This window comes from Paroedura picta, chromosome 7, assembly GCF_049243985.1.
Source record: "Paroedura picta isolate Pp20150507F chromosome 7, Ppicta_v3.0, whole genome shotgun sequence".
Lineage (NCBI taxonomy): Eukaryota > Metazoa > Chordata > Lepidosauria > Squamata > Gekkonidae > Paroedura > Paroedura picta.
The window spans coordinates 68,267,133-68,294,222 of record NC_135375.1 but is presented as its reverse complement, the minus strand read 5'-3'; the positions used below and the strand labels follow the sequence as shown (position 1 = coordinate 68,294,222).

General features: G+C 38.8%; 2 protein-coding genes across 4 annotated transcripts in view; one reads left to right on the top strand and one right to left on the bottom strand.

The window, feature by feature from the left end:
* The window catches only part of VPS13A (vacuolar protein sorting 13 homolog A), a 181,439-nt gene that overhangs the window by 147,784 nt on the left and 6,565 nt on the right, over nt 1-27,090 (top strand). For all 3 annotated transcript variants that reach the window (XM_077344731.1, XM_077344732.1, XM_077344733.1), the window contains 13 exons: nt 249-318; nt 995-1,103; nt 2,860-2,973; nt 3,666-3,811; nt 4,580-4,661; nt 5,420-5,533; nt 7,381-7,456; nt 7,569-7,732; nt 8,500-8,545; nt 9,236-9,359; nt 10,606-10,720; nt 23,137-23,222; nt 25,240-25,363. In XM_077344731.1, coding sequence (XP_077200846.1) covers nt 249-318; nt 995-1,103; nt 2,860-2,973; nt 3,666-3,811; nt 4,580-4,661; nt 5,420-5,533; nt 7,381-7,456; nt 7,569-7,732; nt 8,500-8,545; nt 9,236-9,359; nt 10,606-10,720; nt 23,137-23,222; nt 25,240-25,363 — 1,370 coding nt within the window. The remainder of the gene's footprint in view (nt 1-248; nt 319-994; nt 1,104-2,859; nt 2,974-3,665; nt 3,812-4,579; nt 4,662-5,419; nt 5,534-7,380; nt 7,457-7,568; nt 7,733-8,499; nt 8,546-9,235; nt 9,360-10,605; nt 10,721-23,136; nt 23,223-25,239; nt 25,364-27,090) is intronic.
* The window catches only part of LOC143841059 (guanine nucleotide-binding protein subunit alpha-14), a 65,202-nt gene continuing 56,237 nt past the window's right edge, over nt 18,126-27,090 (bottom strand). Inside the window, exon 8 of the mRNA XM_077344735.1 lies at nt 18,126-18,221. The gene's annotated coding sequence lies outside the window, so the exon portion shown is untranslated. The remainder of the gene's footprint in view (nt 18,222-27,090) is intronic.

Sequence of the window (27,090 nt, the reverse complement as noted above, 5' to 3'; positions counted from 1 at the left end):
AAATGGAAGGTTAAAATTAAAGAACTGTCCGATCACTGCATGTCTGCTAAATTCAGTTTTGAAGGTATTTTTGGATGTGTGCTTATCATTTTAGCTGTTAGCTTCATTTCCTCCCAAATGCCTCTACCCCGTGGACCTTTCCATTATATCCTTTGCAAATGATTATGGTTTTATATACTGTAACTTATATTGTAAGAGAAGGTATAGCCTGCATTTGTGTTAATCCTGTTTGTCTGGAATTTGCACAGAGCCCAAGCCATTTACTGATGTCAGTATTGTTATGAGAACTGCAGGACATTCTCAGATATCTCGTATAAAGTAGGTACATATTCTTTTTCTGTTATTGTGTTAATTTTTAAAGATTCCAATCCTTAACTAGCTCAATTGGAAGTAAAGCGTATTGAAGTAGCTTGCATCATGCTGTAAATAAAAGGAAGTAAAATGGCAGCTTCCAACATTTGATTTCTAAGGGGAGTTTAGAGGCATTCAAATGTACTTCAAGCTATATGTTTTACTGAATATTCTCTGAGACTGCTAAAAGCATGTTTCATTGATGTAATAGATACATATCTAATTATGAAGTAATGCAGTATTGGAAGCAGCATTAATAATCTTTTGCCAAAGAATTAATCTTAAAGCTAATTAATACATTTTAAGAACCCCCCCCCCCGAGCCAAGTAACTGAGATTGAAAATAAATGTTATTATACTGCCTTTGTAATGAAAGGAAGATTAAACTCTGTCAGGGGCTAATCTGGTCCTTCTTCTACAGCAGTTTTCGGTCCAAGGAATTTTCTAATGCCAGCAAAAGTCATCGTAGTAAGACTAAATTGCCCATTTTGGATGGAAAAATTGAACATGCTGTCTTAACATCCTCTTTAGCTAGTAAACATTTTTTAATAACTAGAATATGAATATTTGTGAAGCTTTCTAATAGCTTGTCTGTATTTGTTGTTTTTAACTATTTGACATACAGTTTTGTACTCCTGTTGCAGATATTTTAAGGTCCTGATTCAAGAGATGGATCTCAGATTGGATCTTGGGTTTCTTTATGCACTGGCAGATTTCTTTACTTTTTCTGATGAAGTACCCAAAGACCAAGAGGTAGAAACCTGAAACATATTTTCAAAAATGCCTTTGTTATATTTCTTTAAACACTATACTAATCATTCAGTAGCAGGAGATGGTTAAAGTGTTACATGAAACAAGACTGTGAAAATGTTTTAATTTAATTTAATAAACAAGCATAAGATATTTGTGTGGCTTCACATCATGCTTAAAATAAAACCTATGAACAGTTTCCTAAGAGCATGTTTCATTGAATAGATTTGAACAGTCAAGATTCCTCCCCTAGAAATGTCAAATTGAAGCCCTGGAGCAACCACCTATCCGTCCAAAATAGACATTTGGGTGGTTATTAAAGTATTGCATTAAAGCTAAATTTACTCTGCATCCTGAACAACATTGAGTGCATTGTTTATAATTCTGCAACTCTTGCTGTCTTTTAATTATTAGGGGAAAATAAAAGTTGAAATTAGAAAACTAATTTTGTAATTAGTTTGGTATAGTGGTTAAGAGATCCAGGTTGGTGTCGTGGTTAAGAGCACTGTCTTCTAATCTGGTGAGCTGGATTTGATTCCTCACTTGTCGACATGCAGCCTGCTGGGTGACCTTGGGCTTGTCACAGTCTTGATAGAGCTGTTCTCAGAGAGCAGTTCTGTCTGAGCTCTCTCAGCCCCACCTAACGTCACCTGATGTCTGAAAGCAATTGTAAGCATCTTTGAGACTCCTTCAGGTCTTAAAATCTTCTAATAAAGAAAAGCAAGTTTGTTATTTGTACAAAAACAGTTCTTGCCCATAATGCACGTTCCACTCCAAAACTGCTACATTCTCCTTATTTGAATGTTTCCCTTATGGTTGCCTATGTTCAAAAGGGGCCTGAAGTTCTTCTGGAATTGCAATTAATCTCCAGGTAACATAGTAACTGTTACCAATATAATTCACATTTAAACAATTAAAAATCCACAAAGTATGTTCCATGTGAATACAGTGCACAAAAGAGTTCATTATCTAATAATTTGGATTCTTATTTTTTCATGTTGTATATTTTAAGCCAATAAACATTATATTAAAATTATTTCATTAATTATAAACAAAATTGGAATTCTTTTCAGAATAAAAATGAGGAAAAAGCCTTCATTCAGGGAGTTTATACTAGGGATGTGCATTGGGAAAAATCAGTTCTACTTGAATAATCTGAATCACTGAATCACTCAAACCAATTTGTCTGAATCGGCCACCAGACAGCTGAGCCTGCTGCAGAGGGAAGTCTGTCCAGCTGATCCTTCCTGCACAGCCAGGGCAGACAGTTTTGCAGTCTGCTGAACCAGGGAGGACACGCCGGCTCCATGCTCCCTCTGTTCCAGCCTACAACTGGCTTCAGCAGGGTGGGGGAGAAACACCCCTCTGAAACTGCAGAGCCCTTTCTCCACCAAACAATTGATGCTCAGGGTCAGCTGTTTGATGGGGTCTTTCACAATTAGCCAAATGAAGCCCTAATCAATTTGGGCTTTTCTAATTTGGCTGATTTAATTTAATGGGATGTGTGATTCTGCTCAGATAAACCAGAAAAGTACGTGAATCAGCATTGATTAAAGTATTTTTAGGCTTATCTGAGCTGAATTACCCATTCCTAGTTTTCACAAATATTTACTTTTTCACATTTCTTATCAGAATAGTAGCTCCAATGCATTATGAATGAGATTGAGTTTCTAGTTGCCACAAATTATATTAACCGTGACACCATTACTGTGTGTTAGTTTTTTTATCTGTTTCTTGTTTAATATTTAAATATTTACAGATTGAACTTTTCAAAAAAGATGTTGAAACTGTAGAGGAAGATTTGAAGAATATATCATCAACTGATACATCACAAATCAGCTTGTATGAATATTTTCATATTTCTCCAATCAAGGTATTTTTATATTATAATGTCATATTTGGATATTGAAGAATATCAATAAGAACAAACTTGATTTTTATGAGTTTATGTAAGATATCTATATGTATATTGTGGCACTACCCAGAACCTCCAAACTGAGTAGCAGAGACCTAAAATTCTAACAGGCTAAATTTGCTATACATGGCAGGAAAAGAAATGTGAAAGGTTTAGTCTGCTACTTAGCAAAAGGTTTTCAGGATGGACCATGGCTCTGTGGCAGAGCAGTTGTAAATAGGGATGTGCATGGGAAAAGATTTGGTACTTATTTGGATTCGAGTTTTCCACATTTGGTGAAACTCAAACCAAATGAATAATTGATTTGGTACATCAATTCAAGTTTGGCAGATTTTTCTGGTCAAACCTTAATGTCTTATCAAAATTTCTGTACCGTCTTTTATTGCTGATGGTGTTAGATTACAATACTTGGAATCTATTGCTATTACATAAAGAGGGCAGCTCTGAGTACTGATAGTATCTGGGAGCCCAGGCAACCACAGGCTTCCTCCTAACACAAATACTACTGCTGCTCAGTTGTCCCCAAATAATTTGTTGGGGGGGACATGGAGCATGTCCATGCTGGGACATGGAAGCCTTCTGTGTAAATCTAGGCTCCTCCCAATATGTAAGATACTCTGTTATCCAGCTTTTCAATTATTTTCTTTTAGTTACATTTAAGTTTTTCACTGAGTACTGGAGGCGAAGATAGCAACAAGGAAGAGAATCGCAAAGACTTGATTCCAGTTCAGTCCATAAATCTCTTGCTAAAGAGTATTGGGACCACACTCACAGATGTGCAGGATGTTGTTCTCAAGTATGTAGAATATACTAATTTAACTTATTTAATTAGAATAAATATTACACAGTTTATATTTAGTTTTGGTTTCATAATAGAATGGGACTGTGGGGAGAGGAAAGGGAAGGCGACTGTAAGCCGCTTTGAGCATCCTTCGGGTAGAGAAAAGCGGCATATAAGAACCAACTCCTCCTCCTCCTTCTTCTTCTAATTGCTGTATGTGTTCTCTTCCCACTGCAGTTATGTAATAACCATTTTCTGCATCATTTAACATGTATGGTCTAATATGCAGGGCCTGAGGCATCAGCAGAGGAGCAAGTAACCAGGATGGGGTAGGGAAGGTAGTGTGTGTGTGTGTGTTTGATTGCTTGGGAGGGGGGAGGTTGGGAACCATCAGGTGAAGGGGAAACGGGAGGGGGGAAGGAGAGGGAGTCTGTATGTGTATGTGCTTGTGAGTGAGGGAGTGGGGTGGAAACAAGGAAGAGATTAGGAAACCAACAGGTAAGAGGGGAAATCGGGGCTGAAGTAAAGGGAGTGTGTGTGTGTGTTTGTGTGTTTGCGAGGGAGAGAGGGGGCACTGACCAGGTAGCTCCAGAGCAAATGTGTTCTACATACCCTCAGATAGTCAGACTATCAGGAGAATTTTTTTTTCAAAGTTCTGTAATCCTAGTAAAGTTGCATTGATTAAGTGTCATATCCTATTGATTCTAAATTGTGTAGTTAGCCTTGAGTTTCAGTGAAAATGGCAGACTGTATATAACTACTGTATGCAATTGGTTGTTCTAGGTTGGCTTGCTTTGAGCTCAACTATCACTTCTGTACAACACAAGGACTACAGTGGACTGTTGTTATGCATTATTCAAAACAGGTTAATATTAACTAATATGAACATACCACTTCATCCATTCTTCTACAAAGTAGGGCCTGTACATTTTTCTGTTTTACATATTCACTGTTTATTATGGTGCTGGAAGAGTGATATAGTTCACGATCATTGGTTGAATAGATGTGTGGCTAAACTGGACTAAAGTACAGAATAAACCATGTGCTCTCACTGACACTACTACGTTTCATTCTGCAGTCATATTTCCAGATATTTGGTGACTCAGATGAGTTCCTTGGGCTGTTTTAATAACCAAGGGAGTAATGTTAGCTTGCTGAGGTCAGTTCAGGGGGATTTACTCAGATAAGTGTTCTAAGTATTGCAACAAAAGTGTTCTGGTATGAGCTTTTTGGCCTCATTGCATTGTTCTTACTAACCCAGATAGTTTTAATGTTTTAAATCTTTTTATATTGTAATTGCCTATAGCTACATTCAATAAAATCTGGCTTGACATAACTACTAACCCAGATATGATGTCCACATATTAAAGTGTTTCTTGCACATCTTTGAAGATGTTATAGCTTCATGTTTCTATTACTTAGATTTATTTACTGTAGAGTTTATACTTGTTTTAAATTTTAATTACAGATACAGTTTAAACATTAATTATATAAACAGGACAGGATGACAGAAGTGAACAATTAAAAACTGATTCTAAGAATCTCTTCGTATGCTGCTTTTAAACTTTTTAATTGTAATTGCTATATAAATAGATTCAATGTTTGGTTTTGTTTTTTGTTTAGGCAATTAAACAAATGTACGTTCTTATTCTTGGCCTTGATGTCTTGGGCAATCCATTTGGATTTATAAGAGATTTGTCTGAGGGAGTTGAAGCATTCTTCTATGAACCTTACCAGGTGAGCTCATCTGTCTTTGTAAACCCAGCCTTAGGGCTTGATGTATTGGATGAAATCTGTCAGCCATTTCACATGAAATATATGGGTGTTGAGTTGCCAGAAATTAAAGCCACTGCAGAGAGGAAAGAATTTGTGACATCTTTTCCCTTGGAATATTTCAGTAAGACTTTTCTTAGTCAAATTGAAATATATGTTCAGCACTTGAGAACAAGTGTTGCTGTAATAATTATAGAGCATCAGACAAAGACTTGGAATACCTGGGTTGGAATCTCCATGATTATTATTTATTGCATTTATTACCCGCCTTCTCTCTTAGAATTTATGTCACGCACTGATTGATCTAAGACCAGTTTCTCTGTCAGCCTAAACTGCATCATAGTGTTGTAAGAATAAAATGAAGGTAGAGTGGCCAATATATTCTGCTCTGAGCTTCTTGGAGGGTCGGGATAAAAATGTGATTGACAGACTTGATTGTGTTAAGGTGAATTGATGATGGAATGTACCAGTCTTTTACCATGTGTGTGTTTATTTGTTTTATTTATTTTTCAGATTAGATTAGATTTATATATTACCCTTCCTCCTTTATAGCTGGATATGTAATTTCATGAGCAGACAAGAATGAGTGGTCATGGATAACTTCCCTTCTTTAGGGCTAGTAGCATCCACATTGTTGATTCATACATCCCAACAGGATGCAAATATATAGTAGCATGTAGATTCTCTAACAAAATAACAAGGACTACCATTTCATTCTAAGAAATATAAAAATAGTTGTAAAGTACCAAAGTAGATTCATAGTTCGACTGAGGTTTGAACTGGCAGCCTGCCAGATCTACACTTACTCATAAGGGTACTTATAAGATGTTCATTTACATATATGTGAATGTAAATGCATGTTACTTGGTTATTGAAAATATATTCCCCATCTTTGCAATGTAATAAAAGCGGAAATCTGCTGAAAGTCAAGATTGCTGAGGGAGTTGCTTTTAACCGGCAACACCTTGTTCATCTTTGGATGTGGGTAGATAACTGCCTTCTAACATATCAGTCTTACTAGGGGTGAGCTGAAAATCTACCCCCCCCCAAAAAAAAAACCTTCAGGTAGATTTCAACATCCCGAGTATATCTGAGTTTTCTCAAGAAACCCCCCCCCCAAAAAAAATTTCTCCAAAAGATCTACTACAGTCCCTTTAAAGTTCAAAGTGACTGCAGAAGACAGCCTGAGATTGGTTGTGCTGGTGGTGAGCAGACTATAACTGTTAGCCCAGCTTGGGGCTGATTTCCCGTGCAGCCTGGTTTAAACTTGGCTGCAGAAGAAGTCAGCCCCAGAATCTGCTGTGCCACTGGGAGTAGATTGCTCCCTGAAGGTTGCAGTTTGTGCTGATTTCTCTTTAAGCCCGGTTTAAATCGGGCTGCAGGAGAATCCACGCCAGCCTCAGGATTGCCTTTGCCAGGTGAAGCAATATGCTCTGTGCAGTACAGCAGCTTCTGGGACTCACTTCTTTTGAAGCCTGGAGTAGCAAACCCAGACAGCGTCAGCTATGCTGCAGCTGGGAGCAATGTACCAGACTTCAGGAGAAGGAAGTCCAGCCAGGATCAGCAGTGCCCATGGGGAGCAAATTGTTCCCAGCCCACTCAGCTTTGTTCTGGTTTCTGCTAAAGCCCAGTTTAAATTGGACAGTAGAAGCCCAGCCATACAGGTTCTTGTTCCTGCAAAGAGATCAACATGTCAGAACAATTTCCCATTTATCAAACTATCAACTTGTTAAAAGGACAATTAGAAATCTCACTATTAAGTAAACTTTTATGTTATCACTCAGACTATTTTTTTTAAAATTTGCTTTCAGGGAGCCATCCAAGGTCCAGAAGAATTTGTAGAAGGAATGGCCCTGGGACTTAAAGCCCTAGTTGGCGGTGCTGTTGGTAAGCAGTGATTTGGTTTAAACATGGATAAAATTCATGAGGTAATTTTTACAGGGTCATGTTTAGTATTCAAATATTTGAGTTTTTGAAATAAAATCTCTTGTGGTAATAGGGGGATTGGCTGGTGCTGCCTCAAGAATAACTGGTGCTATGGCTAAAGGTGTAGCAGCAATAACTATGGATGAAGACTATCAGCAGAAGAGAAGGGAAGTCATGAATAGACAACCTGCTGGCCTCAAAGAGGGTATTACACGTGGAGGAAAAGGCTTGATGTCTGTAAGAAACACCATATATTAAAATTAAATATTAATATATTTAATTGTTTTAAGCACTAGATCAGGCTTTGAGGAACCCCAGAAGTGATGTTACCTGACCACACCTCCCTGTCACACACCCCATGCCCCTGGAAGTGACATCACCACATGCTTTAGCAGACAGGTTTGAGGAGGACGGGGGGGGGGGGCAGACAGAAGGCAGTTTTAGGTTGGAGTAGGTATGCAGGCTCTGCCCCTCTCAGACATAGAAACTATGAGAATTCATGCTCAGGAGGGACCAATGGAAGTAGCCGATTTCCTAGCTTGTGGTCAAGTCCATTAAGGCAGGAGGGGAAAGGCCACAGACCCCTCTGGAGTTTCCATGGACTCCTGGTTGGGAATTCCTCTTCTAGATACATGTACTAACTATGCTAGGTTTGTTTTCATTTTGTTTCAAATTCCAGTCATTTCTTTCACACAGCTTTCTCAGTAGTAAGAGTGATATTTTATAAGGAATATAAATAGATTTAGTATTAATTGTTTTATATGAGGCAGATATATTTTACATGTTCAGATTATTAGGTTTATAAGATTAATTTAGAGTTAGACATAGAATGCTTTCTGTTGTTTATTTATTTATTTATTGCAGTTTGGAACCATTTTGTTTTTATAAGGTGCTTTGTGTCCCTCTGGAAAAAAGCAACCTAAAATGTTCATATAAGTAAATAAAGAATTAAACTGCATTTTAGAAATAAATTCATGAGATTTCTTTCTGGTTTTAACTCACAGGGATTTGTTAGTGGAATAACAGGGATTGTAACAAAACCAATAAGAGGTATGTAATTTTTTCTTGAGTTCTTGTGTATCTGAACAAATCAAATAATAAATTGTTCCTACATTTGTGGTACAATAAATCCATAGGTTAGGACATTCGTACATAAAAGACAGATCTTTTTGTATACTTGGAAAAACTCTAGGTTTGCAAAAATAGTTTTAAAAGGAGGGAATGATGAGACTTTTAAATATCTTTACTTAAAATCTTATCTTACTGGCCATTTTAACAGTTGCTTAGTAACTCATAATCAGGCAGCTAGTGACAGTAAATAGAAGAAAAGATACTACTGCTCCTCAAGCTAAGCAAGCCAGTGAGGGACAGATCGAGAAGAAAAGATGAGCAAAATCGCACAGATGGAGCAGTGAGTATAAGGGAGGAACACTGCCAGATAGCTAGACGAGTGATAGTAGAGGCAGCAAGAAAGTAAGCAATGCAGATATGTAAGTCAGGAAGCAGGAACATAGGCAGAGAAAAGCAAGGGGAAAGAGGAAGCAAGGATCAGTGATAGTCATGTGATTTCTTACAGGTTTCCACTTATACACATCCTCCTGAGACTGAAAACCTGCTAAGCAAGGAAGTCTAGCTTAGGCAGTCTTTAGTTTGGACGAAATTCATTGTGATGTTTAAGCTGGTATACTATAGCAAATTGTTTTCTAAATGTGCGTGTGCTGTGGTTCCCTCCACTCGCAGGAGCCCAGAAAGAAGGTGCAGCAGGCTTTTTCAAAGGAGTTGGCAAAGGTTTAGTAGGAGCAGTGGCAAGACCCACTGGGGGAATAATAGACATGGCCAGCAGCACCTTTCAAGTAATTAAAAGGTATGAATGCATTCAATACACACTCTTACAAAAAGTGCAGATTCTGTATATATATCTTCAATAATGCAGATGCAGCAGTAGGGATAGGCATGACCCAACCAAAGAACCAAAGTTTGTCAGAAAGATTCTGAACTGAGGAACCACAGTGAACTTCTCTGAAATTTGGCAGGGCAGTTCATGTAGGTTCATGACCTTTTGTGAAGAGCAGGATGTGTTCTGCTCTTCATGAGAAACAGAAAAGGGGCTGAGAGCTCTGTACTGCTCAGTTGTTTAGTTTAAATGGCTCAAAGCCATTTAAACAGCTGGTAAGTGGGGAGAACTTTCCCTGCCTTCCCAACTGTGGGTTCTCTCATGAATCTTGGTATAAAGGGAGATAGCAGAACTTGTGGGGAGAGTTCTCCGCACCAGCCCAAGCACTCTCCTCTTCAGCTCAACAGTCTTGGGCTCCCTCCACTTAAACTGGGCTGCATGAGGGAGCCCACAGCTGGGACAACAGAGCAAACTACAGGGTCGGTCATACAACCTGTTTAGAGGGGCTAAACCAGGGAGCTGGCAGCTGCCTCTGGCTCTCTGGCATAGCCCCTTTAAATGGGCTTTGCTTTTAATGGGCTGCAGTAGCCACGAGAAAAAAAAATACAAGATCGCCCTCTCTCCTGGGGCTTATCTGCACTGAGATGTTAAAACTCTTTGGGCTCTAGTTAGAAGAAGCCATCTGTGCCCTACCTCTATTATGCTGCTTTAGTTTTTTTCTCCAATAATTTTTTTATTAATTTTTTATTTCATTTCTATACCACCCTTCCATATGGGTCAGGGCACAGCTGAGGATAGTCGCACTACTTATTCCCCAGCATATCCAATAGTGGATTTTCTCCGCTTCAGTGAAGAAATGCAGGCTCACAGCATTCTGTTCCAAGTGCAGATGTCTTGCCTATTTCGGAGTTTCTTGCAGCCATTGCAGTGGTCCATTTTGCTTTCCCCCCTCCCCATCTAAATGGGGAAAAGCAAAGCAATTTGGTTTGGTTCAGGAGTACCAGGAGATGCCTATCCCTATTTCTGTTGATGTAATAACTTTAAAGTTTAGTATTTTTTTAAATGGAAATGCCAACAATCACTTTTTGACTGGGTGTTAAAAAAGGCACTCTAGCTGTTTAAAGTGTGTCTGTACTAACTGGTAGAACTTGACGAGAGGAAATGCCCTCCGAATGACAATAGACTACCAGCAATTCTTTTACCTCTTTTTTTCCAGAGCTACAAATTCTTCTGAAGATATTTTGAGTCTGCGTCCTCCCCGTTTTTTCAGTGAAGATGGTGTTATTCGACCATACAGATTAAGAGATGGTGCTGGAAGTCAAATGTTACAGGTGAAGGAAGTAATATCACAAGAACCAGTGATATCATAATCATCAGTTATTTCTTTGAATAGAACGTTATCTACAGTTAGGAAGAATTGTTCCTGTTTTAAGTGTTATGGAATGTTTTAATAATACTTAGTTGTAACCAGTATTGCAATTACTTTATATGAGTATTATACCACATCTGCCCATTTGTTGAATAGAGTAAAAGCAGTGGGCTGTATCCAGCTCAAAATTTCCTCTAGCAGCAAATGTTTATGGTTTCCTGCCTCTTGCTGCTGACCTTTGAATCCCTTCTGATTCTGTTACTGGGGTCCCTTGGCCCCCAAGAGCAGCATTATGGGATGGTTGGGTAGTCTTAAGATTTACTATAGATCCAGTCCATGTTTTTTAGGTTTGATCTCTTATGAAAAATTTTAATCAATAGTGATTATCCAAAATTAGTTTTAAAAATTTCATTCTCAGGGATGACCACAGTCATCTTTCTCCTCTTCCTCCACTGACCAGTGCATCTTGTACTCTCCTTTCAACCTTGTGCATACTTATCCAAATCAAGGATTCCTTCCTGCTAGCCCAATTTCCACTTGAAGAAGACTGTAAACTTATGCACAAAGCAGGGTATATATTTTGCATACTGGAGAGAAATTGAATTTAATTTTATATTGAAAAATATAGGCCAAATAATAGATATGATTCAGATCTGTGGAAAGTCCTTAATATTTCAAGAAGTACTTAGTATTTGAAGAAGTAAAAAAATGCAGCTATATGTTTATACAAATATATTTAGTACTATTTAGCTGAAGTGGTTTTCTTTATTTTCATGGTATATAAAACACTTCAGCATTGTTTCTGATTTCACCTGTGGGGGGATTTTCAATATAGACTGCAATCAGTTTTAAAATTTGTACTTGGGCATAATTTAAACATGCCTACAGTTCTGTATGAATCGGGTTTTTTAAAACTGAAATTCTACTTTTTCATTAAAAACATATATCTAAGAAAGCTACAATAAGGAAATGTAAGTGGGCCAGCAGATATTAGATTTTCCTATCTGAGATAAAGACAATAACAGACTTATTTGAGAATGTTTTCTGATGTCTTAACTTTATGAAAGACCAATAAGCAACAACAAAAATGTTACAGAAGAAAAGAGGTGTGCTTAAACCAATTTTCTTCAAATCCTTTTTTGTTAATGAAGATTTTTAATTTTAAAAATAGTGTTAAGATGTTCCTTAGTCTTCTTCTTTGCTTAGTCTTCTGCATTGTGGACAAGTATTTATCTGGAACAATTTAAAAACAATAATTCCATCAATATTGCTGTCGATTGTCTCTTAGGACTAACTATCCACCCTTTTGTCAAGAACTCTGTTTACATTTCTGGTCCTTGAATTTTAGTTTCCAATTTCTAGTAAACTTTTTTTCTTTTTTGGATGCCCCTTTAAGTGCAGACTGTACTTTGAACTGATATAAAATATACAAGTTAACACACACGTGTACAGTTACTGTTTTTTTAAATTTAAGAATCCACAACAAATACTTTAATTGAAAATGATCCATAAAACTACATATTAATATTAAGCCTGTTTGTAATATTACCATAAAGCTTTAAACAATGAAATGTTGTAATTGGATATTTGTTCTGATATTTGTCAGAACAATTGTTCAACTGCTTCATCATGTGCCAAGAAAGTAACAAACCAAAATAAGTTCCTACCTCAGTATTTAGATATTGTTATGCAAATTGTATTAAACACACATGTTAATGTAGAACTGACCCCAATAATAATTTTTAGAGTATTAGGTAAGGCAATTAGAGAAGGATTACCCTGAAAACAGTGTGCAGCCAAATGTTAGACAGGAAAAACTGTATTTAAAGACTTACTTGTGATTTTTTTGACCAAGCAGGTATGGAAATTAAAAAGCTCGGTCAACCCGAGTAGCAGATGTTGTGTTTTCAGTGTAGTCTGTGGATCAGCTGTGTAGAACTGTGGAAGTGGGCACTCGGACTATTGTCAGATGTGTATTCAGCACTAGAAGAGGCTTCTGCTCTTGGGTGGCTAGAGTTGACTGCTAACACTTCAGAATTCACTTACAATCTCTTCTGGTGAATGTGCAGCCAGCGGGGGGCCTGGTCATATGACAAGGCAACCTTCACCATTTCCCTTTTAGCACATTTGATTGGTTGCAGATGTTTGCCACATACTACAGGCATCTACCTCACAATACCATATATGCACCGCATGTTACATGTTCTGTGCCATAATTATAGAAAGGGTGGGAAACCAGTAATTATAAATGAATGGAGTACAAGAGCCTAGGAGTTTGCATGTTGTTTTCTGCAGTACTTATTGTTTGGAACAAGGCCATAATAGGAAGTGGTCATTTTTTGTACTTTTATTACCCCAAATACATTGTTACTAAGACTGATAGACTTGGATAGATTTCACTCAGAAGAATATCACAGCTACTGTTGTAGAATCTGAAACTCAGATGTAAAGCAGTCCCATAATGGTTCATAGATACATTCTTCTATTCTAGTGGAATATGTGTGACCCCATTCCACTAATGGTTGAGCTTTTGGCAGAAAGCTGCTTGAGCCAGAGGAGTCTTGAGATACAACCATACAGTTTTAAGAAACTTGTTCTCTGTATGTCTGCATCATTTTCCAAAAACAAATATAACAAATTTCATACATTCTTAACAATGACAAAGTTGGAAAGAAATTGTGTTACAGTTCCCACACAATGTTAGGTAAACAAATATTTACAAATCTAAAATTGTAGTCCTGCAGTTTATGATGAGTAAGGGACATTCAGTGTGTGGGTTGTTCTATCTTTAGAGAGTTTCCTTTGGCTTCCTAGGAGGGAAGTAGACTTGTGGAATGTATCGTTACAAGAATGTATTCTTATGTTTCTCACATTAATTTACAGTTTGTCTAAAATAGGACATGCAATTAGAGGAGATGTTGTCCAGTGTAGTCATGAATTGAAAGTGATATTTACCATGCCTTTGCTTTTTAACTGACATTAAAATTAGCAGGCCTTTGAAACAGTGATATGGGCAGGAATGTAGAACAAAAAAAAATTAAATAATGGTGTTGTATGTTGTAATGCAGGGCTAAGTGGAGTTCTGCTGCATACCATAAGTCGAAAGTTACATTTCATTTATAGTTTCTGTGTGCATTTAAAAAACAGCTAACTAAATTTGCCAGCTTCAACTAACCCTTCTGCTTCTTTCTTCTCTCACCATGCTTTCAGAAAAGACAGGCCTACAAAAAATGGACCCTGTGTCATATTAGTGGTAGTGATGATGAGAGTTAAGAGTTACAAGTGTTTTCTGTGTTACATTATCAACAGTTGAATGTTGTTGCTGCTTTGTGAGTGTGACAGGCACACTAATATTATAGCCATTGTTATAAAATTGTTTTTAAATATAGGTTTTAAAGTAAATACCAAAGACATATACAAAGAAAATTGTTATTTAAATTGTTTTTGGAACAGTACTGGATTGTATGATCATAACCTTGGACAGTGATTTTTTTTCAGTCAGATGTCTGTAATGTTCTTAAATAGTATATTTACATTATTTTAACTTTATACTTAAAATCATTTGTATATTTTTATAGACATTTAGCTATAAACACATATTCAGTGTTGCTTTATGTGGGTTGTGTTTATTGTTATATTTTAGATCTCTTTTAGGTATTTGAAATTATTGTCTGAATTTTCTGTAATAACAATAAATGAGTCTGTCTACGAAAATACTGATCTGTTGAAATATTCCATCATTTCTTGTATAATTTCAGATTGTCTTTTTTAACAGCTTGTTTTATCAAAATATTATTTTAAAAGAAACATTTATGTTTGCATCCTTTCATCCTTAACAACATAGTTTTACATTTTTAATTATTATTTGGCTTAAATGTCTTATGAAATGGGCTTTTTTGGCTCTAGTTCAGTGGAAGACCGTAGTACTTTGTATGTATGTTGTCTTTTAAGTCCTAGTGAAAGGAGTGCAACTGTTAGAATTCCTACATGCTGTTAAATATTTGTAGACTAATGCGGGAGCTATATGATCCTGAGTGAAAATCCATAGAAGCGTAAATGTAAGGAAACATGGACTGCTTGCTTAAAATCAAAGGTGACGTTTGCAAGATAAATAAAAGACTTGAATGAGATTGCTTTCACTCTTGCAGACATTTTGCAAACTCAGTAGTAAAGCAGGCCAGGCACAGCTAGAATGTTTTGGGAAGACCTAAGAAGTCTCATATTCATAGGTTCATTAGGTGCTGGTGCTGCAAGATCATCAGTAGGTGCTTCAGAATTTTTTTTTGCACTTTGAAACAGGTTGTGATTTATGATTACACTAGGGGCCAAGCCAGTTGCATTCAGGAATACAATGGGCACTAGATCGGAGTGGGGGTGGAGTGGAAGAACTCTGTGGACGGCCTTCCCCTCCTCCCTGGAAAGGCTTCAGGCAGCTTCTAGGGGCAAGGGCAGCTTTCATGTGGCAGGAATCTGCAGCCTCTAAGCCTCAGAGGGAAGTGGGAGGGGGTGGTCAGGGGTGGGGGATGGAAGGCAATTGGCTGGCCACTAGACAGACAGGCAAGCCAGTTGGAGGAGGAGGCACTCAGGGGTGGGACAGCCACCCTGAGTGGATGTTAAGTGTTGAGTGGCACTTAAGCCATGAGAAACGCTCCTCTTCAAAGGCCTTACCAGAGATATTAAGTGGAACAGATAGGATAGGTTTCTGCCTGACTGAGGAGTGCGGAGGGGAAGCTCCATTACTAGTTTCAGAGTTTATTGAGTGCCCAAATGGATGGATAACTGCTGGCTGTCCTCAGTGATTTAGGATTGGCTGTCCTCAATTATTGGATCCTACCTGCAGACCAGGAGGAAGGTCACTACCCTACTTATTAATTGTCTCCTTTTTGATAAGAGAAATGAATATAATGGTTTCCATATGGGTTTCTGGCCTACGCTGCACGGTTTCCCTTACCATAAAGACGGATGGGGTTTGTTTCCATGCCTACCAAAGTTATTGATTAATGCCAAAAAAATCAGCAAATAAGACCAGAGCAAGAATAATTTTGGGGGAATGAAAGCAAAGCTGAAGTCAAAGACTGGGAAGCTGCAGCTGTTTCTATACTTAGATTCCTGAACAAGGAGGGGCAGGCCACTGGAGAGATGGAAGATGCTATGGCTAAGCACTAGGGCATCTGCAGAAGGGCATGTTCAGAAGGTTGCAGGTTTAATTTCCAGTAACTCCATGTAAAAGAATCCCATACTGGGTGATGTGAAAGACACTACCTGGGGCCCTGGAATAGCTACTGCTGGTCAGAGCAGACTGCACTAGTATTCATGAGAAGCAGCTGCACTGTACAAAAAAATCAAGATTTATTTTTTGGACCTCACTACCCAAGGATTGTTTATGTTCCTAGCTGTCAAAGAAAATTTTTTAAAAGAAGCACTGAAGTATCTCCTTCTCAAGATGAAGTGTGGAAAAAATAAATGCAATAGGAAAAGTGAATAACACCTATCAGAAAGTAGGGAAACTGGTTATCTGTTTCAATACTATGGTAGGTACAATCCAGCAAATTAATGGTACACTCAATGGTGCTAAAACAGCAAGCTCCAGTTTTCTAAACCGTTAGTTGTGCATGGTAGTGGCAAATAAATTGAGTGGATTGCAAAAACATGTCTCACTCTGGGCTAGATTTTTTTCCAACAATGGAGGTTAATTTGGAACTATAACATTATGTAGGCCTGCACTGAAAGCTTGCTTTCTCCTGGACAACAGGGTGGCAGGACAATGTTGAATAGATGAGGGACCGCTTGAAATTATAGGAATAACTAACTGGTTATCAGCTGTTTTCTATAGCTAGGTGGATGACATCATGGACCCATGTCAAAACTTCAAGACTTCAAAGGTCATGGAGGTGGGAGGTAGCAGTGGGATAACATTAACACATTAATTTTTAGGATATCTATCAAATGGTTAGGGGAAATAATCTGGTATCTAGTTGGCATATATCCATAAGCCAGCTACAAATTTCAGTTTCCCATCCATTGTTCCCCCACGGAAGGTAGCCTGCCTATCATTGACTAGGGCTTGTGCCTTCTGTAGTAGCTCCCATCCTATGGAGCAGAGTCCCTGGGGAGGTGACAGTGTACCATCATTAGAAGTTTTTATTTGCTAAAAATCCTAAAAAAATAGGATTTTTAATAAGCTGTAAATTGCAAGTATTTTCTTGGGGAAGGATGTCAGTTGGGGTGTTATTGTACTTTACGTTTGGAATTGTAAGCCCACTGTCAGTCACAAGAGTATAATTATTTCATTTAATAAATAATTAAAATGTGTAGAACTACTACAATAACTAAACATTTCTTTAATTCCATTACTTTACAGTATAGAATGGAGACTCTGTGTTGGTTTTTTAATCCAGGTTGGGGAATAGTTGTGTTAAGGAGTAAGGACTGCTCCTGGTAGTATGGTAACTGGCATGAATACAAAGGTATATCTACATTCTTCTGAAGGAATCCTGTCATGTGCTACATTTTCATGTCTTCATGGCTGTGTAGGATTACATTGTGAGATACTGGGGGCTGTTGGGGTGGCAGGGTTGCTAAGTAACTTCAAGCTAACCTAGGGTTCCTAGCCTCAGTTATTCTCATTGCAGAACAGAGGGAGAGGAAGGTCAAATACGCTGCAGGGGAGGAGACAGTGGGAAGGTTACAAAGGGGAAATTGAAGACCAGGGAGGAGAGGCAGCCAGGTAGAGAAATAGAAAATGGAAAATGGATGGGTGAGAAAGAGCAGAGACTTCAGTCATTGTCAGGAGGCAAAGACAAAAAGCAAAAAGGAGAGAGAAAATGGGAGCAATGAGATTTTCTCCTGCAAGACCTCATAGATCCCCCAACTTATACATTAAACACACGGAGAGATGAGATAAATATATATGTATGGTGGTACTTCTAATAGTTCCTGATAATTACAAGGAGTGATGAATGATACTGCCAATCAGAATGGTGCTATCCAGGCTTTCCTCTGGCTCTTCACTGTGTTAAGAAATATGTGAAAATATTTGTCTTTCTTTGCTAGGACTGACTTTGCTCTCATTTGCTTGGAGAGGGCAGCAGAAAAATGAACAACTCCTTAGCAGGGCAAAGAAGGCTAAATACTGGATTAATAGAGAAATAGAGCACATTGTAGGAGTTGAACACTAAAAACTCAGTGAAAATAGTTGGGATATAATGTCAGAGGAATAATAATATATATTGGAGTATTTGAAAATTAACTTTCAGACTGAAGAGTGCATCTAATCAGAAGTAAAGAGCAGGTTGTTTCTGGATATAATTGGGCTAAATGGTGTTATATAACTGTTTATAACTGCACCCAATTACATTATTTTATACCTTTCTTCCTGTGCTCAGTAAACCATTCAGTTGGTGAGTCAAGATGGGTCATCCAGAGTCCCTGATCCAATCTCCTTGCTTTCATGTCAGAGAGTTCTAAAAGGAAAACAGTTGAAAAGATGTTCAATACAACTTCCCAATGCAACTAAAACTAATGGCTTCCAGTCATCCTAAGTACTAAAAGCATTTTAACTTGAAAGCACTCTGGGGGTCCTCGCTGTTAAAAAATAGTATTGGCACCATGAAGGGTATGAAACCTGTGATTTAATCTCTCCACAGCTATGTACTCACAAACCACTATCTTCACCAGAGCCATTTCATGCATAATATGTAAGATCTATACTGAAGATTGCTTAGAATATAAATATGAAGTGGCAGGAACAGTGAAAAATGATTTGTAATAATATTTTGCATTTACAAAGCAAAGTCACAAAGGCAAAAAAATTACGCTTACCTAGCCTGTAAAATGTTTGATATCATTCAGTACTTGAATATTACAATATCTGATTATTCTTTATGATTTTTAGAATCTAGCCACGTTTAAATGGAAATCATTATTTTTATAAACTATATTCATGTTTTCATCATACCAGTAATCTTTTTGATATGGCATTTTCACAAACTTAACTTACTCTGTCCTTTTACAATGTTTTCAAATGTTGTTGCTTCCATAAAATATGTATTTATCCTAATTTAAAATGTAAATTTAAACTTTCCCTTTCTTTAAAATGTAATAGCTCTATCTAAAAATTGCCAGTGTTCTGTGTGATAGGAGTAGATTACTCCTGTTGAATTTTTATACAAGGTAAACAATTGTCATTTAATGCTATGGGTTGTTTATGTGGTGGTAGATGTTTTGTTCTAGAAATATTTGTAGCTTTTGTGTTTGGGACATATTTGCATAAAATTAAAATTTTAATAATTGTCGTAGAGTAGTTCTATTTTCCTTGCTATATCTTGAAGGAGCTGGGTACCCACTAACCTGTCTTACAAAAGCGCAATTCAGTCGCTTAATATTGCAATATGACTTTAAGAATTCCCATAATTGAAAGCTTACTATCCCATATTAACTTCCTTCTAGTCACTGAGAGCCACATCAAGGAACTGGCTCCAGAATTCACCCCAGGTTTAGAATTTAAAACAAAACTGGTCTGTTTTGTAGAAAAAGATATAACAACAACAACAAAAACAAAAACATTAATCTGAACAGATTTCCCTGTCTTGTACTATATGATAAACATCTGTGACTAGTTGTGAAATTATCTGGACTCTGTGCATAAAGCTCGACAGCTTTTTTGTCTTAATAATATAACCACTAATTAAGACAACTGCTTACTTTAACAGCAAGATGGACAGACTGATTATATGGGGATACTTTAGATGCTTCAGCAAAAAGAAAGAGCTTATTATTGTATAGTTGTAGCAAGACTGGCCACATGATGTGGGTCTGCATTGAAATTCCTTTTTACCTGTGTTCATTCATTGCTAAAGCTTTGCTTATTAGCAAACATGGCTACCCTCTAGTGGTCATTTAGATGTAGCACATGAGGCTGTTGGCATTTTCAGCTTATCCTTGCAGTTAAAGCTCCCATTTCCAGAATACCTGTGCCAGGCAAAAGCTTGAAAAGAACAGTGGGGGAGAGGGTCCCAGACTTAGATACTGTAGTCATTGTGTTGGATCAAATTAGGGATGGACATGAGCCAGCTACAAAGTTAAGTTCTTCATGAATTTTGGCCAGTTCATGTTTGTGAAATAAAGTTCATAGTTGGAACAAATTTTCCATGAACTTTCAAACTTTCATGAATGGTTACATTTCCAGATAGACTGTCTCAGCTCAATCTGAAGTTTACCTAACTTCAAAGCAGTGGGGAGGCAGGGTGGAATTCTCCAGTCTTGCAAACATCAGTAAGGGCCCTCCAAAGCACTATGGGATCAGAATGCTATTATATCATCAGCTCAGTACTTTAGCCTCTCTACTGTAGGCAGTTAGACAAAGAGGAAGGAACTTGTTAAAAGCAGAACCCAATCATGTAATCCTGCTTGTGAACACCTCTCCCCAGATAAGGATTCAGTGTTAGGTAGACTTAGGTCTCTGAGCCAACTGATGGGGTGCCTTAGCTGAGGACACACATTTTATACTTTCCCACTCCTCCTCATTGCAGGCACCTCCCCTGGTAGGCTTTGGATGTTAGGTGAACTCAGAGCTCTGAGCTAGCTCATCTCTCTACTCACACGGGTAGCTTAGCAACTGGGTGCCTTGGCTGAGGACCCATATTTGTACTCTCCCACCCCTCCTGGTTATGAGCACCCAGAAAGGTTCTCCCCAGTGCTATCTCTGCAAAAGACAACTGCAGTTACAGGAGTCTATGAAGTGGCTAGGAACAAGCCAATGACACCAAATGCACAGGGAAAATTCACTTGGAAAGACCCTCCCCAGCCAGACACTGAAAGCAAGAAAAGCATCCCCTCTCTGTTCACAGCCCCCACCTAAGCCTCCAAAGGCAGGTTCTAAAAGAAAGGTAGACATTCCCAGAGTTCCAAGAGGGGCTCCCCAGTGTGTATGCCAGTGCCCAACCCAGCCCTCAGATCAGGAGGATAGCTTGCCCCATTCTAGAAGATTTTGAAGACACATACCATTTGGGAAAGGATCAGCCATTCATTACAGCTGATGCTAAGTTTCCCATGCAGACTGTTCACAGAGGAGTTCCCCATGCAGATTGTTCACAGCACTGTTCTACACTCTTCCACTCCACTAAACCCACAATCATGTCATAGGTGAGTTCTAGCAGTTGGATGAGTTCAGGATAAGCCAATGTTCAGGCTTATTGTCCCTCACCTTACTTCTTGCACAGCAGACAATCGTTGCTATGTGAGAAGTGGGCAGCCATGCACCAGCAGGTCTTGAGCAAGTATCACATTTCAGGGGGGTAGTGTCCCTGGTTCTCGCCAGCCCCAGAGCATCCTTCACCACCAAGTGAAACAGGTGCCAGGCAGACAATGTCCTTGAGGTGCACAGCCTTCACCACTGCCAGCATGTTTGTATTGGAATCCGTGACCATGTAATGTAACCACAGATAATGTAGTTGCCATCCACCTACTCTCTCAGGCTACTCTATATCACTGCTGTAATGATTTAGGTCATGTGGTCTGCATCCATACACTGCACATGGAACAGAACCACTTTGTAGCCCAGTGGCAAGCCTGTCCCCTCCTGGGCCCTGGGCAGTCCAAACAGAGAGGTCCTCTGGTTGCCACCAGTGGGCAGTGAGGTAAAGGTAGCTGTTCTTCTGGATGCTTCAGAGGGTTGCCATGAAGTGCACAGTTTTGCCATGCACTCTGGAGAGCTGAGCTGTGGCCTTTACTACTATGGAGACATGCATAGTAGGCAAGACTTATTGGCTCATGGTCCTCTGCAAGGGGATGGAGTACCAGGTTTCCAGGTTTTGCAGCAGCCCGTGAAAGGCTATGTTCTCCATGAGGAAGAGGAGTTGGTCATCCACAGCAATCATCTTGCCAACGGAGCAGATTATTGCCAACAGAACAGATTACAGTGTGAGCTGTAATCAGGGCCCCAGGATTGGATAAGGTTGGAGGGCACAACTGCTTTCTGGTGCTGGGCTGGGAGGGGCCATAGATGGGGTGTATTCAAGGTGGGAACAGCAACAGAGTTGAGATGTGGAAAGGAGAATCTTCCCCCTTCCCTAAATCACTGTGTCAAAGTCCACAAAGAGTATTAGCAACCGCTGGTGTCTGGGCAGTACTAACAACTCTTTTGCATCTGTGGAGAACCTCAGGAACAGATCAGGGAAAAGAGGCTCCAGGACCCCTGGCAATGTCTTGTTGAAGCAGGTCTCCAGTAAGCTGGCATTATGCATTTGGTAACCAGGGACAGGGGCCAGTGGTATGTAGGAGCTGGAGGATTTCTTTCCCCACACTTTTTGTACCCACTTTCACCCTCATGGCACACATAAATGTTCACAATCAGGAATAGGGAGGGCATAAATGTGGGGTCCTCAATCCAAGCAATCAGTAGCTAAGCCCCTCTGCATAGTATGAGCAGAATAACAGAGTTGTTCAGAGCCCTGAGTCAGTAACTGGGACCCCTGAAATATAATTTCCCCCAATTTGGAGAGATTATAGAGGGTGGCAAGGTAAGGTTCCCTGACCTCTGACCATTACCACTGTAGCATGTGTGTGTGGCTTGTAGGTAATCCATTTTACACCCTTTTGAAACGCTACCTGAAGTTTCCTGCAAAATCACTTTTCTGGGCATATCCTCTTTGGTGAGCCATAGCTCAGATACCCTAAACCCAAATTGGACATAACTTGGAGAACATGTAGAGGGGTGGGAGTTTGATGTTTCTATTTTGCACAGGATCCATTCTATAGACTCCTGAACCTGCACTTTCATTTCCACAGAAAGCACTTTCCTGGGGACACCTTCTTTGGGGGCTGTAACTTGGACCCTGTAAATCCAATCCTCACCATAACTGGAAGGCGGATTGAAGGGAGTCATCTGGAGATCCCCCGTGAATTTGGTGTCTATATCATGCCTGGGGGGGGGGGGTTTCTACTGCATCATGAATGGAATCAGTTTGTTTGGCACCTAAACATTTATGGGGGATTGTTATTCACAAATTGGGAGCCCCGGGACCCACATTTTCTTGGTTCATACCAATCCCTACATCTTAGGTTCTGCTAGAATTCTAAAACCTTTGCTGATTTTTGTTAACATTTAAATTTTTATACAGAAGAATGAATTACTGCTTAAATCCATAAACGTTTTCATAATATGAAAGATGACAGTAGATCCCACAGCAGCTCTTGTAATTAAAAAATGAGGGGTGTGTCTTACTGATGGATGTGGTAGCATACATGTCAAACATAATTCTGTTTAATAATCTATGCAGGTTTTTGAAGTACTCATAGTAAGTTGAAATTGATAACGTTGCTAAATAGGAAATAAATTAGTCTCTAGGCCATTGTATACACATTTCTTTTTCCTTTTAGAATATTGAAAATGGAAGATTTTCAAAACTGAGATACTTCACACATGCTATGATTAATAATACAGATCTGCTGATGGTAACAAAAAGGTAAGGTTTCCCCTTTCATTTGCTTAAACCGAATAATTTGTTTTCCTTTTAGGACATACTATGCTCAGATAGATTTTTAAAATTATTTTCCATATGTGGTAAATCAAGAAGGTGCTGGTATCTTTAAAAGTATAGATTGTTCTATTGGATATCAATGTTCTGTTCTTCTGACTACAGAGCCTTTCTCCAGAGTAAGAGGTGTTTTTCACTGTTAAAATGATCCTTGCCCCAGATGAGAATTCCACCATTGGGGGGAATGGAATCTCTGAATTCAAACCTCCAAGTGTTAAAAAGTAGTAGCCACTTTGGTGGTGGTTGGTTTTCCCCATTTCTTTAACATACTTACTTCATAGCTTGTTTATAATTAAGGTTGGAAGATGAGTTGAGATTTTTAGTGTAGAAAGATGGAACCGAATACATGAGAGCTTCTGCACCAATTAACTATTCAAGTGGCCACATGTAGACCACAGGTTTACAGATACTCAACCTATTTTTCTGGGAACCAATTATCTTTTTCCTTGAGTTTCAGTTCTCACTTTTTACTACTATACTAATAATTTAACGCTTTTCCAACACTATTCTTCCTTTGTTTGTACTGATCTAACTATAGTTTGAGGACACCAAAATCTAATACTCATAGTGAGATCCCACACCAGTAGGCTTTTGTTCCTCTATTGAAGTGAATGGAAAGAATTATTGCCACCTCCCTGGAAACAGATTTTCCTCAAGGCTAGTGTGTTCTTTAAAAATGTTATTCGTCATTGATATAGATAATTTAGTAAAACTAAATCACTCTTGGTGCAAATTGTTCATTTTATGTTGACTTCAATATCTATTAAAATATTAAATACTAAAATATTTTAAAAATTAGTCAATTTTTAAAAATAATCTCACTAATTGCATTGTTTGGCAAGCCTTTTTGAGCAACTGAGTACCTAAGGTAAAAGGTAAAGGTATCCCCTGTGCAAGCACCGAGTCATGTCTGACCCTTGGGGTGACGCCCTCTAGCGTTTTCATGGCAGACTCAATACGGGGTGGTTTGCCAGTGCCTTCCCCAGTCATTACCGTTTACCCCCCAGCAAGCTGGGTCCTCATTTTACCGACCTCGGAAGGATGGAAGGCTGAGTCAACCTTGAGCCGGCTGCTGAGATTGAACTCCCAGCCTCATGGGCAGAGCTTTCAGACTGCATGTCTGCTGTCTTACCACCCTGCGCCACAAGAGGCTCACTGAGTACCTATAATTGACCAATTGAAAGAATTTAAAACTGAGTATAGAATAGTGAAACTAAGACAGTAATTTCCAACTTGGTGCCCATAGGTACTGGAGTGTTCACTGATGTATATCCTGGATCCTTCTTCCTCAAAGCAGAGACTTTCCTGCCTTTCCTCCACTATAATGATTATGAGATGTTCCCAGAGAGTTCATGTTGCGTGCTCTCTTTCTACAGGGAGAACCATTTTGAAACAGCTGCCTCCCTCATAGAACGATGCTTGGTGTTGGAACATCTTAGCATTTTCTTAATTATCTTAGTATGTTGTGATCGGATCCAGTGTGCTGTTTGTATTGCCTATTGACTGTTCTTAAAATTTCAAAACTGCTGTCAAGTTGAACAAGATCAGGATAGACTAAGTTCTTGCCTGGGGATTAAGATAATAGGGAGAGACCCTCCTGACTGTCCCACCAATTAGAAAAGCTCATCTGAAGGGCATATGAGAGAGTGCCTTTTGGTGGCAGCCCCACAATTGTGAAACAACCTTCTCAGGAAAGTGTATCTTACCTCCTAACTTTCAATCTCCAGGAGGCAATTGAAGTCAATTTTATTTAGGAACACATTTGACTCATTTAGTCAATTTTTAAATTCTGGTTTTATGTCATTTATAGCCATTGTTTTATTTACATTGTAAGCTGCCTTGATTTCCACAAGGTAGAAAGGTGACTAATGAATCTTTTAAATAAATAAATGAACTACAGGCTGTTTCTTTCTATAATTTAACAGTTGTTTTCCTGTATTGTTAGTGGAATATTGTTTGTGACAAAAGGCACATTTGGACAGTTAACATGTGAATGGCAGTATTCGTATGATGAATTTACCAAAGAACCATTCATTGTTGATGGACGGAGGTTACGCATTGAAGCTAAGGTATGATTATGGGTCCTAGACTTTTCAGTGAAAATGTTTTTTTCTACTCTAGTGAGTAATATTGTAACAGAAAAAGCTTTATCCCCCAAGAACATTCATAAATCTAAACAAGGCAAAAATACTCATTTTGTACCTTGTGATGGCATTGTCAGACTTACTATAATGAATTCCACCTGAGCAAAGTATTTAAAATTATTAGATAGGTTGCTGTAATTATTAGACAAATAAAAAGGCAGGTGCCTATGAAATGCCAGTTGCATAAAAATGGAACATTAGACCTTTTCCCTATTTTTGCTCTTCTCTCTCTCTCTCTCTCTCTCTCTCTTTTTCTCCTGCTGTCATTATCTTTCTGTCCCTGGGTTCTCAAGAGAGCCTCGGAGATGTCAACATGTTTTCTGTAAGGCTGCAGTATCTTATTCAATCTTCTTTTGACATTTTGATGTGAGGAAAATAAATTCTGTGCAAGCCTTTCCAAATCCTTCTCCTTAGGCTAAGAATACTTCAGAATAGGAAGAGATAGCTTTTATACCCCATTTTTCACTACCTAAAGGAGTCTCAAAGCAGCCTACAATCACTTTCCCTTCTTCTCCAGACACCCTGTAAGGTAGGTGGGGCTGAGAAAGCGCTGAGAACTGTGACTAGCTCAGGGTCACCCAGTCGGCTGCATATGGGGGAGTGGGGAATAAAACTCAGCTCTCCAGAGTAGAGGCTGTTGCTCCTAACCATTACACTATGCTGGCTCTCTCTAGTTATGCTTCTGTGTGCCAGACCTGGGAACACTGGGTTGAGCTGGTGAAAGATGATGAAAAAACTTAGGTCAAGATTTATTGTTATTTTAAAAGGCTCTACAATCAAGTTTTTTGTCATTATAGAGCATTATTTAGATTGTACCTTCCAAATTACTTGTAGAAAGAAAGCTTGAATTATGCACCAAAATGATTTTCTCATATATTTAACAATTAATTCATTATTGTCTGAATTTTTCCCATCTCTGGGCTTTACAGATGAGAAGGCCCTACATACACTAAATGTTAGAAAGGCACTACTCTATTCCATCAACAGAACTAGATTTTTTTTTAGTTTTATCGACTCCTTGTATGTAGCTGGGGCCCAAAGAAGGGGAAGGCTACCTTTTCCCAATGCCTTTCCAGGTGGGTGATAGCTGCCATCCATTCTTACTACAAGGTGGCTGGGGGACCCTATCCACTGGAGGGGATTGTGAACACCACCAGAGCACATGGTAACTCAGCAGCATTCTATAGCAGAGTCCCACTTATGCAGATTTGCAAAACTGCAATGTAGTCAGCAAAGGACATGTTTGTGAAGCATTACATGTTGGACCAACAGATGAGATAGGATGCAGATGTGGGTAAAGTAGTTCTCCAGTCTTTCTTTCAGTGAGTGCATCATTCCACCTCCAGAGAGTAGCTTGCTAATTGTTCCAGTGTGGGGCTCCCATTGATGACAGAAGATGAGAATGTGACAGCCTGGACAGGAAGGGGAGGGTCCACTCCTACAGTAGCTTTTAAGCTGGAAAAATTTATTTTGCAGCCAGTTTGCGCAGACACAGTCCCAATGTATGACTGCACATAAGACATTTTCACAGAGCCGATACATGTGTTCGCATTCCCACATATCCCACATGTATGCACGTCCCAGACCTTAAGCATTTGTATACATAGATACGGATTGAAGTGATACTCTTTCAAGAAATGAAAATAGATCAC